General features: G+C 44.6%; 1 protein-coding gene and 1 long non-coding RNA gene across 4 annotated transcripts in view; one reads left to right on the top strand and one right to left on the bottom strand.

Annotated features, from left to right (window-relative positions):
• Window positions 1-14,362, top strand: part of LOC309861314 — a 75,432-nt gene extending 61,070 nt beyond the window's left edge. For both annotated transcript variants that reach the window (XR_014309861.1, XR_014309862.1), the window contains one exon: window positions 12,938-14,362. This is a non-coding gene — a long non-coding RNA (uncharacterized lncRNA). The remainder of the gene's footprint in view (window positions 1-12,937) is intronic.
• Window positions 9,253-14,667, bottom strand: part of SLIT3 (slit guidance ligand 3) — a gene marked incomplete at its 5' end in the record, with an annotated part of 594,733 nt that continues 589,318 nt past the window's right edge. Inside the window, one exon of one of the 2 annotated variants that reach the window (XM_082724113.1) lies at window positions 9,253-12,503. In XM_082724113.1, coding sequence (XP_082580239.1) covers window positions 12,490-12,503 — 14 coding nt within the window. In that variant the 3' untranslated portion in view covers window positions 9,253-12,489. Of the gene's footprint in view, window positions 13,275-14,667 lie in introns of both variants that reach the window. The other variant, XM_082724112.1, reaches the window with a different exon arrangement.

Raw genomic sequence — 14,667 nt, 5'->3', positions numbered from 1 at the left:
TTTTGTTTTTGTTTTTGTTTTCTATTTCTTGAACTACTCATTTTATTCACATGCAGTTTTCCTAATTTCATTTTGTTATTGGTGTGTTTTTGTAGTTCACTAGACTTTTCTTTCAGTAGACTTCTTTTCAAAGAACTGTTTTGTGGTTTCACTTATTTGTGGAGCATAACAAATATCATGGAGGACAAGGGGTCTTAGAGAGGAGAAGGGAGTTGGGGTAAATTGGAAGGGGAGGTGAATCATGAGAGACTATGGACTCTGAAAAACACCTGAGGGGTTTGAAGTGGCAGGGGGGGTGGGAGGTTGGGGTACCAGGTGGTGGGTATTATAGAGGGCACAGATTGCATGGAGAACTGGGTGTGGTAAATAATGAATAATATTTTTCTGAAAATAAATAAATTAATTTAATTTTTTTAAAAAAGAAATATTTTGAACTTTTAAAAAAGATTTATTTTAGAGGGAGAGGAAGAGAAGGAAAATGCGGGGACAGAGGGAGAGAGAATCTCAAGAAGACTCTGTGCTGAGTGTAGAGCCCATTTCGGGGCTTGATCCCAAGATCCTGGGATCCCGACCTGAGCTGAAACTAAGAGTCAGATGTTTACTTGACTGAGCCATCCACGTGCCTCAAACTATTTTGAATTATTATCTGATCCGTTATCGAGGCTCTCCTGGTTTCCTTTGGTGGCTTCATGTTTACCAGAGTTTTCCACGATATTTGTTTGATATATTGGTCTGTGCACATTTGAGTAAGTGTCTCCTCTTCCAGATTTTACATATTTGCTTTGGCAGGGAACTTTCTTCACCATTCTGATCTGTTTGAGTTTCTGGGCATGTCTGAATGTAATGTCTTTATAGGTGAGGATTTCACTTGTGGTCTGTTTTTTGACAAGGCCACTGCCCAAGCTCAAAGGTTGGGCTGTGTGTGTTGTTGGCTGAGAACTGTTGGTGAGTACTGCTGGCTTGTTTCCCTGCCTAAATGAGGCTATAGGATGTTATCTGGGTTCTCTAGTCAGGCTTACCAAATGGGTGCGATTGGGTAATATACTCAGTAGTGGGTGGGGCTATGAATTAGCTTCTCTGCATTGCTGGGGCAGTAGGATGGGTCTGAGAGATCTGTGTGCTTGGTTTTTGGGGACCCAAATCAGACAAGACTGTGCACTGAATTTGCTGATAAGACAGAGCCCCTGGTTTTGCTCAGCAGATGGCAAAGTCAGTGTTCTGTGTTTAAGGCCTCTGAAAGAGTGCTGTGTCTTTGGCTCTGCACATTAGCAGAGGTGCTGGATGGGACATCCATTTGGGCACTGTAGGAAGTTGGTCTGCCAAGATTTGAGTGCTGGTTGCTGCAGGTCCCTTCCCCTTTCTACTTCACAGTCATATTACCAGTGGTCAGTGCTTGCACATTCTCTTGAAATTCCTGTGGTATGAGACCAGAGTGGGGGTTCCCAAGAATGAGCCCACAATGTAGGGGAGGGCAGATCTTCATGCTGGGTTTTCTTTTCCTACTGGAGGAAATGTAGGCTCTGGGGAGACCTCTTGATGTGTGTTGCAGTGGTCTGGGGAAGGGACAATGCAATCAGCATGTAACCACCTTTCTTACCCTTCTAATGTTGTCCGTCTTGGTCTTGGGTGCCGGAGGATGCTTTAGCCCCACCCCCACTTTCTAGGTGGTGTCTCTTCTACAAATAGTTGTTAGTTGTTTTCCCTGTGATAAGCAGCAAGGTCAGGAATGACTTAAGTCTCCGTGTTGGTGATGTTCCTTTTGTATGATCCTCCTCCTCCTTTTTTTTTTTTTTTTAAGGTTTTATTTATTTGTCGGAGAGGGAGGGCACAAGCAGGGCAGTGGCAGGTAGAGGGAGAGGCAGGCTCCCCACTGCACAAGGAGCTTGATGCAGCACTCAATCCCAGGACTCTGGGATCATGACCTGAGTCGAAGACAGATGCTTAACTGACTCGGCCACCCAGGTGTCCCTTGTATGATCCTTTTAATGTATTTTTGAATTTGGTTTGCTACTATCTTGTTGAGGAATTCTGTATTTTCATCTGAAGTATTGATGCATAATTTTCTTGTATTCTTGTCTGGTTTCAGTATCAGGGTAATGCCAACTTATAAAATGAGTTTGGAAGTGTTCCATCCTCTTCTATTTTTGGAGTTTGAGGAAGATTGCTGCTATTTTTAAGTGTTTGGTACAATTTACCAATGACATTATTTTGGCTTGTTTTGTCTATTGGGAGGCTTTTGATTACTGATTCAGTTTCCTTACTCTCATTCATGGTCTGGTAAAATTTTCTACTTTTTGTTACAGTCTTTGTTGGCTGTACGTTTCCAGGATTTGAACCATTTCTTTTAGGTTGTTCAATTTGTTGGCTTATAATTGTTCACAGTAGCCTCTTGTGATCCTTTGTATGTCTGTGGTATCAGTTGTAACATCCCCTCTTTCATGTCTCATTTTGAGTCCTTGGTCTTTCTCTTGGTGAGTCTAGCTAAAGGTAGCCTATTTTGGTTTAACTATTTATTTGTTTAAAAAACCAGCTCTTAGTTTAATACATTTTAATGGTTTTTTTTTGTTTGTTTCTATAGTATTTATTTCTGCTCTGATCTTTATTTTCTTTTTTCTACTAATGTTGGGCTTGATTTTTCTTTTCCTAGTTCCTTGTGGTATAAAAGTTTATTTGACATCTTTCTTATTTCTTAATGTAGGCATTTATTGCCATGACCTTCCCTCTCAGAACTGCTTTCACTGTGTCTTTAAGTTTTGGCATATTTTCAATTTTATATGTTCAAAGGTATTTTTTGATTTCTTAGAATTCTAATGTGGCCTATTGTTTGTTCAGTAGCATGTTTAACTTCCAGATTTGGGAATTTAATTTTATTCTTGTAATTGATTCTAATTTCATACCACTGAGGTTGGAAAAGATGCTTGATGTAATTTCAGTTTTTTTAAAATTTATTAAGATTTGTTTTGTGACCTAAACTGTGATCTGTTCAGAAGAATGTTTCATTTGTTCTTTAGTAGAATGTATATTCTGTTGCTTTACGATGGAATGTTCTGTATGTCTGTTAAGTCCATTTGGTTTAAGGTGACATTTAAGGCCAATGTTTTCTGATTTATTTTCTCTGGATGATATATCCATTGATGAAAGTGAGGTATTAACGTCCCCAGTCATTAATGTGCTGCTGACTTTTTCTCCCTCTATGTCTGTTAATATTTGTTTTGTATGTTTAGATGCTCCATTGTTTTGTGCAGAAACACAAATGTTAGATCTTGTTTGATATACCCCTTTTTCATTGTATATTGACTTTCTTTTGTCTCTCATTAGTCTTTGTCTAAAGTCTTAGTCTAGTTAGAAGTATAGCTACTCTAGCTTTCTTTTGGTTTTCATTAGCTTGGAATATCTTTTTCTATTCTTGCATTGTCTGTGTGTGTCTTTACATCTGAAGTGAATTTCTCATGGACACTGTATAGATGGGATTTTTAAAAATTATTATTCATTCAGCCATTCTGTCTTTTGGTCAGAGAATTTAGTCCATTTATATGTAAAGTAATTATTGATACCTGCTGGTATCTTGATAATTGTTTTTTGGCTGTTTTGTAATTCCTTTTTCTCATGCTCTCTTCCTTTGTGATTTGATGATTTTCTGTAACATTATACTTAGATTCCTTTAACTTTTTTCTGTCTACTGTAGGTTTTTGTTCTGGTTACCCTGAGGTTTATATAAAATGATTTATTGTTTAAGTTTCAAGCCCCTGTGTGGCTCAGTCAGTTAAGCATCTGCCTTTGGCTAATTAAAGTCATGATCCTGGAGTGCCTTCTCCATGGGAAGTCTGCTTCTCCCTCTGACCCTCCCTCACTTGCCATACTCTCATTCACTCACTCTCTCTCCCTCAAATAAAGTCTTAAAAAAAAAAAAAAAGTTTGAAGGGGTGCCTGGGTGGCTCAGTGGATTCAGCCTCTGCCTTCAGCCCAGGTCATGATCTCAGGGTCCTGAGATTGAGCCCCACATCAGGCTCTCTGCTCAGTGGGGAGCCTGCTTCCCACTCTCTCTCTTCCTGCCTCTCTGCCTACTTGTGATCTCTCTCTCTCTGTCAAATAAATAAATAAAATTAAAAAAAAAAGTTTGAATACATTCTAAAGCTACACATATTTATTCCCTGCTGCCCCCATGTCTTATGGTTTTGATGTCACAATTTACATTTTTTAAATCCCGTGTATCTATTTATTATGGTTTTAGCGTTTTTAAAATTCCTTTTGTCTTTTAACCTTCCTACTAATTTATGTTATTAACCCACCATCTTTACAACATCAGTTTATTCTGAGTTCCCTATATTCACCTTTAACAATGAAATTTATACTTTTAGATGTTTGACTGTTACTAGTTAGTACCCTTTATTTCCCACTTAAAGAGGCTCTTTAACATTTTTTGTAAAGTTAGTCTAGTGGTAGTGAATTCCTTTTAGCTTTTGCTTACCTGGAAAACTTTATTTCTCCAGTTCTGAAGAATAGCTTTGCTGTGTAGAGTATTCTTGTTTGGCGGGTTTTCTTTTTTTTTAAATACTTTATTTACCTAAGTAATCTCTACCCTCACCATGGCGTTTGAACACATGACCCTGAGATCAAGAGTCACTTGCTCTTCCGACTGAGCCAGCCAGGCACCCTTGTTGGCAGTTTTCTTACTTTCAGCCCTTTGATAGTATCAGCCCTGCTGGCCACGTGAGCCAGGGGTGACCACAGGTCATTCCCTGGGAGGCAGCCACAAAAAGACAGGGCACCTGACATGTGCACAAGCTCCTTTCTGGGAGACACCGGTAGTCTGAAGCACACTGGGGAGAGTGTGAAGATAGCACCTTTCCTCCTGGGTCTCTGTAGAACATTGTAGTCAACTCTTAGATGTGTGTTTAATTAGGCGCTGGTTCCTGAGGCTGAAGTTATAAAGTAATTGGCCTTTTTTGTAGAAACCCTGAGTACCTCAGTCTATTGCCTCCCCACTATGCTGTGGAGTGTAGCCGTGCAGAAGTCTTTATCAATCTGTGTAAGCCCCATAGGCCACCAGAGTCACGTGGTCAAGAGTTTTTCCCTGGGTGGCAGCCACAAAACCAGGGTGCCAGATGGGTACACAAGCTCCTTTCCAGTAGATACTGGTGAACTGGATGCAGGCAGAGGGAGAGGGCAAAGATAGCATCTACTGGCCTCTGTCTTTGGAGAGTATATGTGTGGTATATGAGAGTTTATGAGTATATGTATGGTATGTGAGAGTTTATGTGTGGTAAATCAGACGCTTTAAGATAAGCTTTATATACAGAAAAACTGGTTGCTTTCCTGCCTTTGTGCTGTATTCTGGGGTGGGTGAATCCACAGGCTTTTAAGAACTGTTCCTCAGTTTGCTATAGCTTTGTGGGTCTTAGGGATGCAAGCCCTGTTTGTATTCAAAGCTGGATGTTTTGGGGGCTCACTTCTGAAGTGTAGGTCTTAAAAATTGGGATGTGGGATTCAAACCCTTCACTCCTCAATGAGAAACTCAGGGTTATTAATTTACTTCTGATTGTGGGTCTCTGTGCCAAGGCATTTATGAACAGATTGTGTCTTGGCCTTTCCTTACTGGTTTTGATGTGGGTTTTTTCTGGTTCACCCAATGTGAAGGAGTGAGTCAACGAGTTCTTAGGTTTCTTTCTGTAGAAACTGTTGCATATGTAGCTGTAGATTTGTTGTTTGTGGGAAGCGAGGAGTTCAGGATCCTTCCTGTGTTACCACCTTGAACTGGAACTTGTCATTTTTTAAAATAATTTTTTAATAAGATTTTATTTATTTGTCAGAGAGAACACAAGCAGAGGGAACATCAGGCAAAGGGAGAGGCAGGCTCCCTGCTGAGCAAGGAGCCCTATGTGGGACTCGATCCCAGGACCCTGGGATCATGACCTGAGCTGAAGGCAGACATTTAACCAACTGAGACACCCAGGCATTCCTAAATAATTTTTAAAATTTCTTAGATTTCTTAAATTTAAAAAAATCTTCTAAATCTTTTAAATCTTCTTCTAAATAATTCCTTGTGGTGAGTAGTTTCTATATGCCATTTTTGTCCACCCAGCATCTATTACTTATTTTCTTTGGGGAAACACTTGTCTTCACCTTCGACTACCTGTTTCTGGCTCCAGGGATGGTCATGTGATACAGGCTTGGCCAATGAATGAATCTTATTCTTTTGCCCATAATGTCTGGTTCGGTGGTGGACATTTGCCTGAATCCAGGCCTGTCAGAGACAGTGACTCTGCTGGCAGTGACTCTGCTCGGATTATTGGAAAAAAGCCCTTTTCTCCTGGACTTGAAATTAGTAGTATGTACTACTTTGATTATGCATTGGCTGAGAGTCACTTTGCCAACTCCCCAGGAGGGCCTTCCTGAGAATGAAGCCCATGCAGAAGAAAGCCAAGTATGTGTGAGAGACCCAGAGCCGTTATGACCTTGTATGAGCTCTAGGATATGCACATCTCTGTCTGATGAAGTGAGAACTATCTTAGATTTTCCAATGACTTGAGCCAACATATTCTTCTTGTGGCTTAATCTGAATTGCTTTTTGCCACTTAGAATTTTTAGAGATTTATGCCATCCTTGGATGTATTGCCATCCTCAATTTTTAGAAGGGGAATCCGAAACTCACAGTGATATTTCCAAAGTCAAACAGCCAAATAGGGGAGAGAATGTGGAGCTCCTTAGGGCCAGTGGAGTTGGAGCCAGATGGAGGCCTGCTTACTTATCACTTAGACCTTCCTCACTTACCATTTAGACCTTCCTCCAGTCCTGCTCTCAAGGCTGCCTCACCTCTAGTACCCCTGCAAACATGGACATTTGCAAGGTCTATTTACAGAGCTCTGGTCAGGTGCTGAGAGCCTCTCCTATCCCTGCAGCAATTTCCAAGATTATTTTGAGTGAGCAAGGTTACTCTGACAATGAGTTAATCCTGCCATCTTTACTGGGAGTTTGTCCAACATCCCTTGTCCTATCTTAGAGTCGGGCTGCTTATGACTTTTGACCTATACTTTATGCACTCACCTTTGACATTCCATAGACACATCCACAGTCCTCATGTTTTGATTTGATAACTTTCACTGTTCTTCCTGTAGGAGCCTAGCTGAAGGGTAGAGTTCCAGGAAATAGAAATCTCATTTTTTAAAAATCTTATTTTGCCAGTGGCAGGTCCAAAGATGAATGCCCCCTGCTCCACCATATTTTATATCTTTCACCTAAGCATAACAAGTCCATAATCCATTGTTCTGCACCCGTTTGCCATGATTGTAGTAAGGACAGAGTGGCAAAGGAAGCATGATGGTGGCACCTCATTGCTGGAAATTGTCGCAGCCCATTTCCCATCAATAATTGTGTTCTAAATACAAGGACAGACCACCAGCCTGCTATGTATTTGCACCAAGGGACCAGGTTCCCCTGAGGAGGCCACTATTCATTGCCTATTGAGCACTTTCACCCTCTTCTTCGTTTATAAATGATTCCATTCAGGTCTTGCAGGAAGGATCTGCAACCCAGACAGGGTTTCTCAATCTTAAGACTACTGATCCCTTCCTTGGCGGGCTGCTGCTTTGTTGTGGAGGCTGTCTTGTGCATGCTCGCAGCATCCCAGGCACTCCCCCTGCCCTAGTCAAACAATCAAAACTGTCTTTAGGCATTGCCACATGCCTCCTTTGGTGGCAAAATCTCTCCCAGTTGAGAAACTCTGCAGTTAACACAGAAGGGAATTTGACAGGATCCCTGGGAGAAGGGGCTACTTGGTCTAAGCTTGGAAGGTGGAGGCTATTGGTTCCTGGCCAGCAGCTCCTCCTGGCAGAGATGCTCGGGCAGCCTGATCTAGGAGGCATCAGCACAAAATCTACTCCCCACTTCCATCTTAGATTCTTTGGCACAGAAAGCTTTGAAGCTAATATTAAGGGCATCTTAATGGAGGCTCAGTGCCTCCCACCCCGGCCTGTGTGGCCATGTCTTGCTCTGGAAATACCAGGGGAAGAAGGAACAACAGGCCTGGGTGCTTTTCCAACACTTGGTGCATCTGCTGCCTCCCATTGTCTTGCTCCCAATGGTGTTCTTCACAGAAGTGCAGGGCTATCTGCTAGGGAAGCAAAAGTGACCTTTAGTCAGCTGGTGGTGGCCTCCAGACCCATGGCATTCTTCATTTAGAAAGGCCATGTGCTCCCAAGGATTCCTCAGGGCTGGGAAGCTGAAGGGTGACTTCTTCCCTCACCTACAATCCCACTCTTTGTGCTTGCTCACCCACGTCTTCGCCTCTGGCCTCCTAAGATGCTTGGGCTCTCACTCAGATTCCAACTGCATGGGGCCAGTTATCTAGTAAGTACTGTGGGGTCAGGCTTCCTCTTTATGTTTCTTGGTACTTCACCTGTCCCCAGGTCCCAGTTCTTCAGAGAAGCTTTCCTTGATTTCACCATGGAAAGTACCCCCAGCTCTTTGGTCCTATCAACTCGGGTGTGTGTGTGTGTGTGTGTTTAATATTATATGATGTCTTTACTTATTTGTTTGACACTCAATTGAAAGTTAAGTTCCAGGGGCACCTGGGTGGCTCAGTGGGTTAAGCCTCTGCCTTTAGCTCAGGTCATGATCCCAGGGTCCTGGGATCGAGCCCTGCATCGGGCTCTCTGCTCAGCAGGGAGCCTGCTTCCTCCCCTCTCTCTCTCTGCCTGCCTCTTTGCCTACTTGTGATCTCTCTGTCAAATAAACAAATAAAATCTTTAAAAAAATGTTAAGTTCCAGGAGAACAAGGACTTTGTCTTGATCATCTTTGTGTTGTCCTCAATGCCTAGATGAGGACTGGCACATAGTAGATGTTGAATAAATGCTTGGGAAGGAATGAATAAAAGAGGGGGTTTAATTAGGCATTGGAGTGCCCAGGACCAGTCTTCTTCCACATCTTACTGAATGTTCTCTGCCCTGGAGTGGCTTCTTCCCCTGTGCCCCTTGGCACCCAGTCTGTGACCATACAAATCACACACCCTGCAGACCTCAAGCCATGTGTTGGGCCTTCTCCCCCATGTCTCTAGAGACCTCTGAATCCTTTTTTCCACACTTCATGTTTTAGGAAACCAATTATTTTCATTAACTCCACACCAGACTTGTCCAAACCCCATGAATGTAGTAATCTTTGCCCCAGGGAGTGAAGGTCAGGAATAAAAATAAAACACACACCAGGGAGAAGGGCTGAGTTTATGGTATTCATAAGAACATCACATAGCTCAGCTCTCCTGTGACTCATTCATTTATTTTAATGATATCAGATAATGACAGTCTGTTGAATCAAAAAATGCACATTATTTATCCCATGATGGTGAAGTGGCACTATAACATTGTTTTATAAAAACCATCTTAAAAGTTTTTTTTTTGTTTTTGTTTTTTTTTTCCTTAGAACCTATTGTAGAATTAGAGAAATAAGCTTTGCCAAGTGCCCTACTCTGTCTTTGCTTGTTCTGGCTAGGGGGCGTCTCTCACCCACTTTCCCCAAGTGTTTCCTTTGGTACCGTCTAATCCAGACTGGAACATAAGGATAAGTGCCCCCCAAACCCGGCACTGCCCCAGCTTCCCAGCCATCACCCATCTGTTGTGGGGGAAGGATACTTTTCTGGCCACCTAGAAGGTATCACAGGGTCTGTATCAACCTTCACTCTCCCTGTGCTCACAGTGGAGCAGCAGGAAGAATGATGGCCTGGGTAGATACCTGAGTCTGTTCCTGCCTGTGGTGTTAATTTGTTGGATGATCTTGGTCTCTGGTTTAGACACTCCCTTTCTCTGATTCTCAGGTTTATCCCTCACCATGGATTCCTTGAGCTCTGATACCTGTGAGTTTTGAGGGGCAGGTTCACTTAGGCTAGAGGCTTCTCCTCCCAGCAAAGGTGGTGGGGGGCTGCTTGGCCGTAGGGCTCAATCTGATGGAAGCTTTGTATCTGGTGGAAGGCAAGGTTAGCTCCATCCCGCTCTTGGCCATTCCCAGGTTCCTAAGGGTCATTCTGGGGGATTTCCTCTTTCCCTGGCCCCAGGAAATCTCCCTCTCTTTCCTTGCCCCTCTTTCCCTTATCCTATCCTCTTTCTGAAGCATTAGACTCCGGTTCCCTTCTGAAATTGAAAACGCAAAGCCATCTTCTCCATGGGGCCTGTTGGCATGTCAATCAAAGCAACAACCAAGCAGTAACAGCTTACACGAAAGATTTTTAGTTTACACTTTACAAAGAGCTTTTAAATACATCATCTCATAACCATTTTAGGGTCCCTTGGTTGAGTCAAAGGGATTCTTCCTTCCCCTGAATCCTGCTCAGGAGGAAACAGAGCCCAAGCCCCCTTTCACATATGCCCGTCCCCACACACAAACACCGAACCATACTTTTAAGCATGCAAGTTACCTGACTGACCTCTTCCTGCTCTGGGGGACTAGAATTTAGCTGTTGAAATAAGAACATTTTAGTCTGCATTTGTTAGAGAAACTTCCTTTTGGGGAGCATTTTCTTAATCTTGGATTAGGCATTTCATAAAGTCAGGGCTTGTCAAATTGAGGGGAAGTCTCAAAATTACCCTTAAGCCCCACTAAGACCCTGGCTGACTGCAGCTGGGCTCGGGAGTAAGTGCAGGACATGGCTGGCAGAGGCAGGGCTTGGATTCCTTGGGGGTGGCAGAGGGAAAGCTGGCAGCCTGTTAAGTCTTCCCAGAAAGTCAGGGACCCTGGGGCATGGCTCTCAAGACGGCAGGCTGAGTGGGCTCATGTCGCATGGAGAGAGGCTAGCTGGGGGTGTTGGTGGTAGAAGAAGCCTAGGGTTTACCTGTGTGAGTGAGGTGGACTGAAGGCATGAGGGATGGGGAACGGTACTGGGGAGATCTCAGTATATACCCCTTTCAGGACTCTGGAGCTACCGCAAAGACTTTTGGGACCTATCTGGAAATCAGCATTGTTTAGCTACAACAAACTCAAGTGAACAACTGGGAAGCCCCCAGAGCCATTTTGGGTGGCAGAGTGCTCTCTCCTCTTCCAAGACTGTCTCATCTTTGCCACCAGTTCTCTTCCTAAAACAGACCTTGTCTTACTAGTCCCCTGCTTAAAAACCCGGCTGGGTCCGTGTTCTAGCCTGCCATACTTGGCTCTGCTTGAACCCTTGCCTGAAGTTCCTCCATCTTATTTCTCCCTCCTTTCCCCTCCTTCTGGTCGTCCCTTTCTTCCTTCTGTTGTCCCCCCACCATCCCTTCTTTCCTTTTCTCCTTCCCTCCTTGTTTGCCACTTGCCTTGTGCTCTTCCGTCTTCCTTTTCTGCCTCTCTCTTGATTCTTGGACCCTTTGGCCCACTGTTGGTCCTCACAGAACCACTAGGCTCCTCTGTGGGAGCTCCTCTGGGGAAGCTCCATCCTGGAAGGTCCTCTGAGTTCCACATCACCCTCCCTCACACTGCTGCAGGGGAGGCTCCCAAGGGGCAGGAGGGATGAGTGAGAGACAAGGCACTGGGCTGAGCAGTTGAGACCCTGAGCGCCTGTACTAGTCTGAGGGAGCTGACAGGGGCAAATCTCCATTGGGTGAGCTGCCTTTGCTCACATTCCCTGATCTATAACTCTGTCTAGAAGCTTTCTGGATACTGGGGGAACAGAACCAGACTTAAACACAAGCAGGAAAAATAGTAGTAAAGAACATCTACTTTCTTTTCCTGGTAGGGCTTGTCTGATGAGCTACCTGTGAATTTCTTATGGTTATGCTATTTAGAGAAGGAACCCAGAGTTTTGAGTCTGGCTCCTCTACTTATCAGATATATAGCTTCAGGCCAGATACAGAGCTTGAGAGAGGCGTGTTTGTCTGTGAAATGGGGCCATATGGCTTTACCCTTCTTAAGGGAGCAGGAATTGCACAGAGCAGGGATGGCACAGATGAAAACAGGTGCAGCACCGGTATGTGTTGGAAAGTGTTGCAGATGAGCAGGGCGTTGCGATGACAGCTCATGAGGGTGGTCTGGAGGATCAGGTGGCAGAGGCTTGTTTGTCCCTTAGCCAGATTCTCCCAGCACTTTCCAGAGTTGGACATCTACCAGGGCTGTGGGCAGTCTGGGCTCCTGGCCTTCCTCATCCCCCTAGCCCTGGCTGCCTGTTCCTCTAGTCCTGCATTCCAATGTGAAATGGGCTGGAGAGAAAAGGATGGTTCAGAACTTTCAAAGGAAGGGCCAGTGGATGGGGCCTGAGGAGATGTCATTGACCCCTTCCATTGACTCACCTGGAGAGGGGCAGGGAAAGAGGCGGTGTTTTAAAATTTTGGCAAAGCAGGCTCAGATGAAGCCTGTGGCAGAGTTTCCAACAACCCTGTAGTGGCAGGGAGGGCCAGCCAGGAGGGAGAAGGGGGGTCTGCAGGAGGTTTCAGAACCTGCTGGTGGCCTGGGGCAGGTGGGGGCAGCGACTGTGAGGCGGAGGTGGCCAGGGTGCAACGGCTTTTCCTGGAAGGATGGCCTTCGGCAACCAGGACTTAAAAGCTGGGTGCTTTTAGGGAAGAAAAAGAGAGTCATTAAAAGTAAGAAGAAACAAAGAAAAATCTTTTCCTTTTCTTCCTCTTATCATTCCTTTTCCTGAGCTCAGTAAGCAGGTCTTGGTTTCTGCTGACACGATACTGTTTCATCAGCATAAAAACTTCCTTCTTTCTTCTCCGACAGGCTATCACTTCTTTATTCTTATCCTTTTGTTTTAAAACATTTTTATTAGTCTTTTTTCTTAAAAATTTTAACAGCTGTTTATAAAAACCACAACAAATACACAGGACTTGGTAAAAATAACTCACTATATGGTACATATACTCAGACGGTGTGATATTTATATAATAAAAGATGAAAATAGTCACTTTCCATAATAAAAATAAGTTCTATTTTTTGTTTATTTTACAATATACTTAATATTCTCTTCTTCTGCTTTCTCTCCAGCTTCTACTTCTTCACCTCAAATCTCAAGGGGGTCCCACATGGCTGTCCCAGCCCCACGAAGCTGGAGTCTGAGTGGTGGGGGGGCAGGTGGGCAGTCGGCCTTAGGAACATGGGCGGCAGCCGCACTCGAGGTGTCTCTCCACCTCCTCGACGAATGAGGAGCCGTCGGTGCACTGGAAGACGTATTTCCGCCGCTTACTGCGGGTGGGTTGACAGCACTGGGGCCCACAGCCCCCACGACATTCCATGATGGGCACTTTGGAGGCCGTGGCACATGAGGCATAGCCCTTCTGGCGGCGGATCACCTCTCGGACCACCTCCCCCAGGCATGGGTTCTCTGCAGGGGACAGAAGAGGCCAGGTCAGGGCCTGGGTGGTACAGATGACCGGCCGGGGGCCATTCCTGGGCCGGCTGTCCGCGAACCTTGGTGGCCTGAAGACCCTTTGTACTTCACGCATTCTTCCACCTGCCTGTCCACGAACCCATGCAGCTGTTGCACAAATACGGAGTGCTTCTGCGCCTACCTTGCTGCTAGATTTACAACTAAGGCCTGAGCATTTCCTGGTGACAAAAGCAGGCCCTGTCCTTTCCTTCAAGGAACTCAGACACCACAGTAGATGTGGCCAAGTAGTAGGCTACGGGCTAAATCCTGGCCCCAGATTTTGATTGTGCCACCTAGACTTAGAAACCAAATTAAAGGTCACCATTAAAAACCCCACAAGATCAATTAAATACTGGGATTTCTGGCTTTGCCAAAAACCAGGAAGTCTCTAGTTTTGCCCCATGCCCACTGGTATAGAGTTGAGATACTAATTCTCTCCTCCCCGAAGTGAATGCGTGGTAAGGATAAACTGAGATGGGGGCTACAGACCTGAACAGCGCAAGGCGTTGGATGTAGCCCAGGGCTGTGTCTGGGGGACCTGCCGTGGAGGGGGAGCTGAATGAGGAGTTAATGAGCCCCGATAACAGCCTGAATCTTCCATGCCCAGCCAAACTCTCTGTGTGGACACTAGGAGGAGGTCTAAAGCAAGGCCCTGAGGAGAAGGAGGAGCTTAGACCCCCAGCCCTGCAGCCTGGTCAAGACACTGGTCATCCCTGAGCCACTCTCCTCGTCTGGAAGACGGTGACCCATTTCCCTGTTCTTCTTACTGCTCACAGGTTATGAGCCTCAGGGGAAACTGAAGGAGAAAGGTTTCTATTCATTTTAATGAATTTTGGTAAGCATGATGTAACAAGCTCTTACTTAAAAAAAAATTACACATTAGTGCCTGTGTGTACAATGCGGGGTGGTGGGCGAGAGCCCATGTGGCAATATGGTCATTGGGGAATCTGTTGACAGGAGTGTGAATGCTATTTTTTGACAAGTTTTCTGTTAAATCTCAGATTATTTCAAAATATATTTCTAAATAAAAAATTTCAAAACTTGGTCTGTTTTGCTTGAGAATAGTATTGCAACTAGGTATAAATGTGAGAGTGCTTTAGAGACCGAGGGGTCTGCCTAGAAATCTGGGCCCAGGGAGGAAGACTTCTTTTTTACAATGCAGGAAAAAAAAGCCCTCCTGGGGGAGGTAGATTTGAATTTTAATAACAGTTCAGTTTTAATTTCCCTGTTTTTGAGCTTATTTCAAAATGAACAAACTCCACGGGTCAAGGTCACGGAGGAGGAGAAGGAGAAGGGCTTGGATCCCCGGGGTTTGTGGGGCTAGTTACACCGCAGTGGACAACTGCTT

This window comes from Mustela nivalis, assembly GCF_964662115.1.
Source record: "Mustela nivalis genome assembly, chromosome: 3".
Lineage (NCBI taxonomy): Eukaryota > Metazoa > Chordata > Mammalia > Carnivora > Mustelidae > Mustela > Mustela nivalis.
The sequence above is the reverse complement of the archived record's forward strand: the minus strand, read 5'-3'. Positions and strand labels throughout refer to the sequence as shown.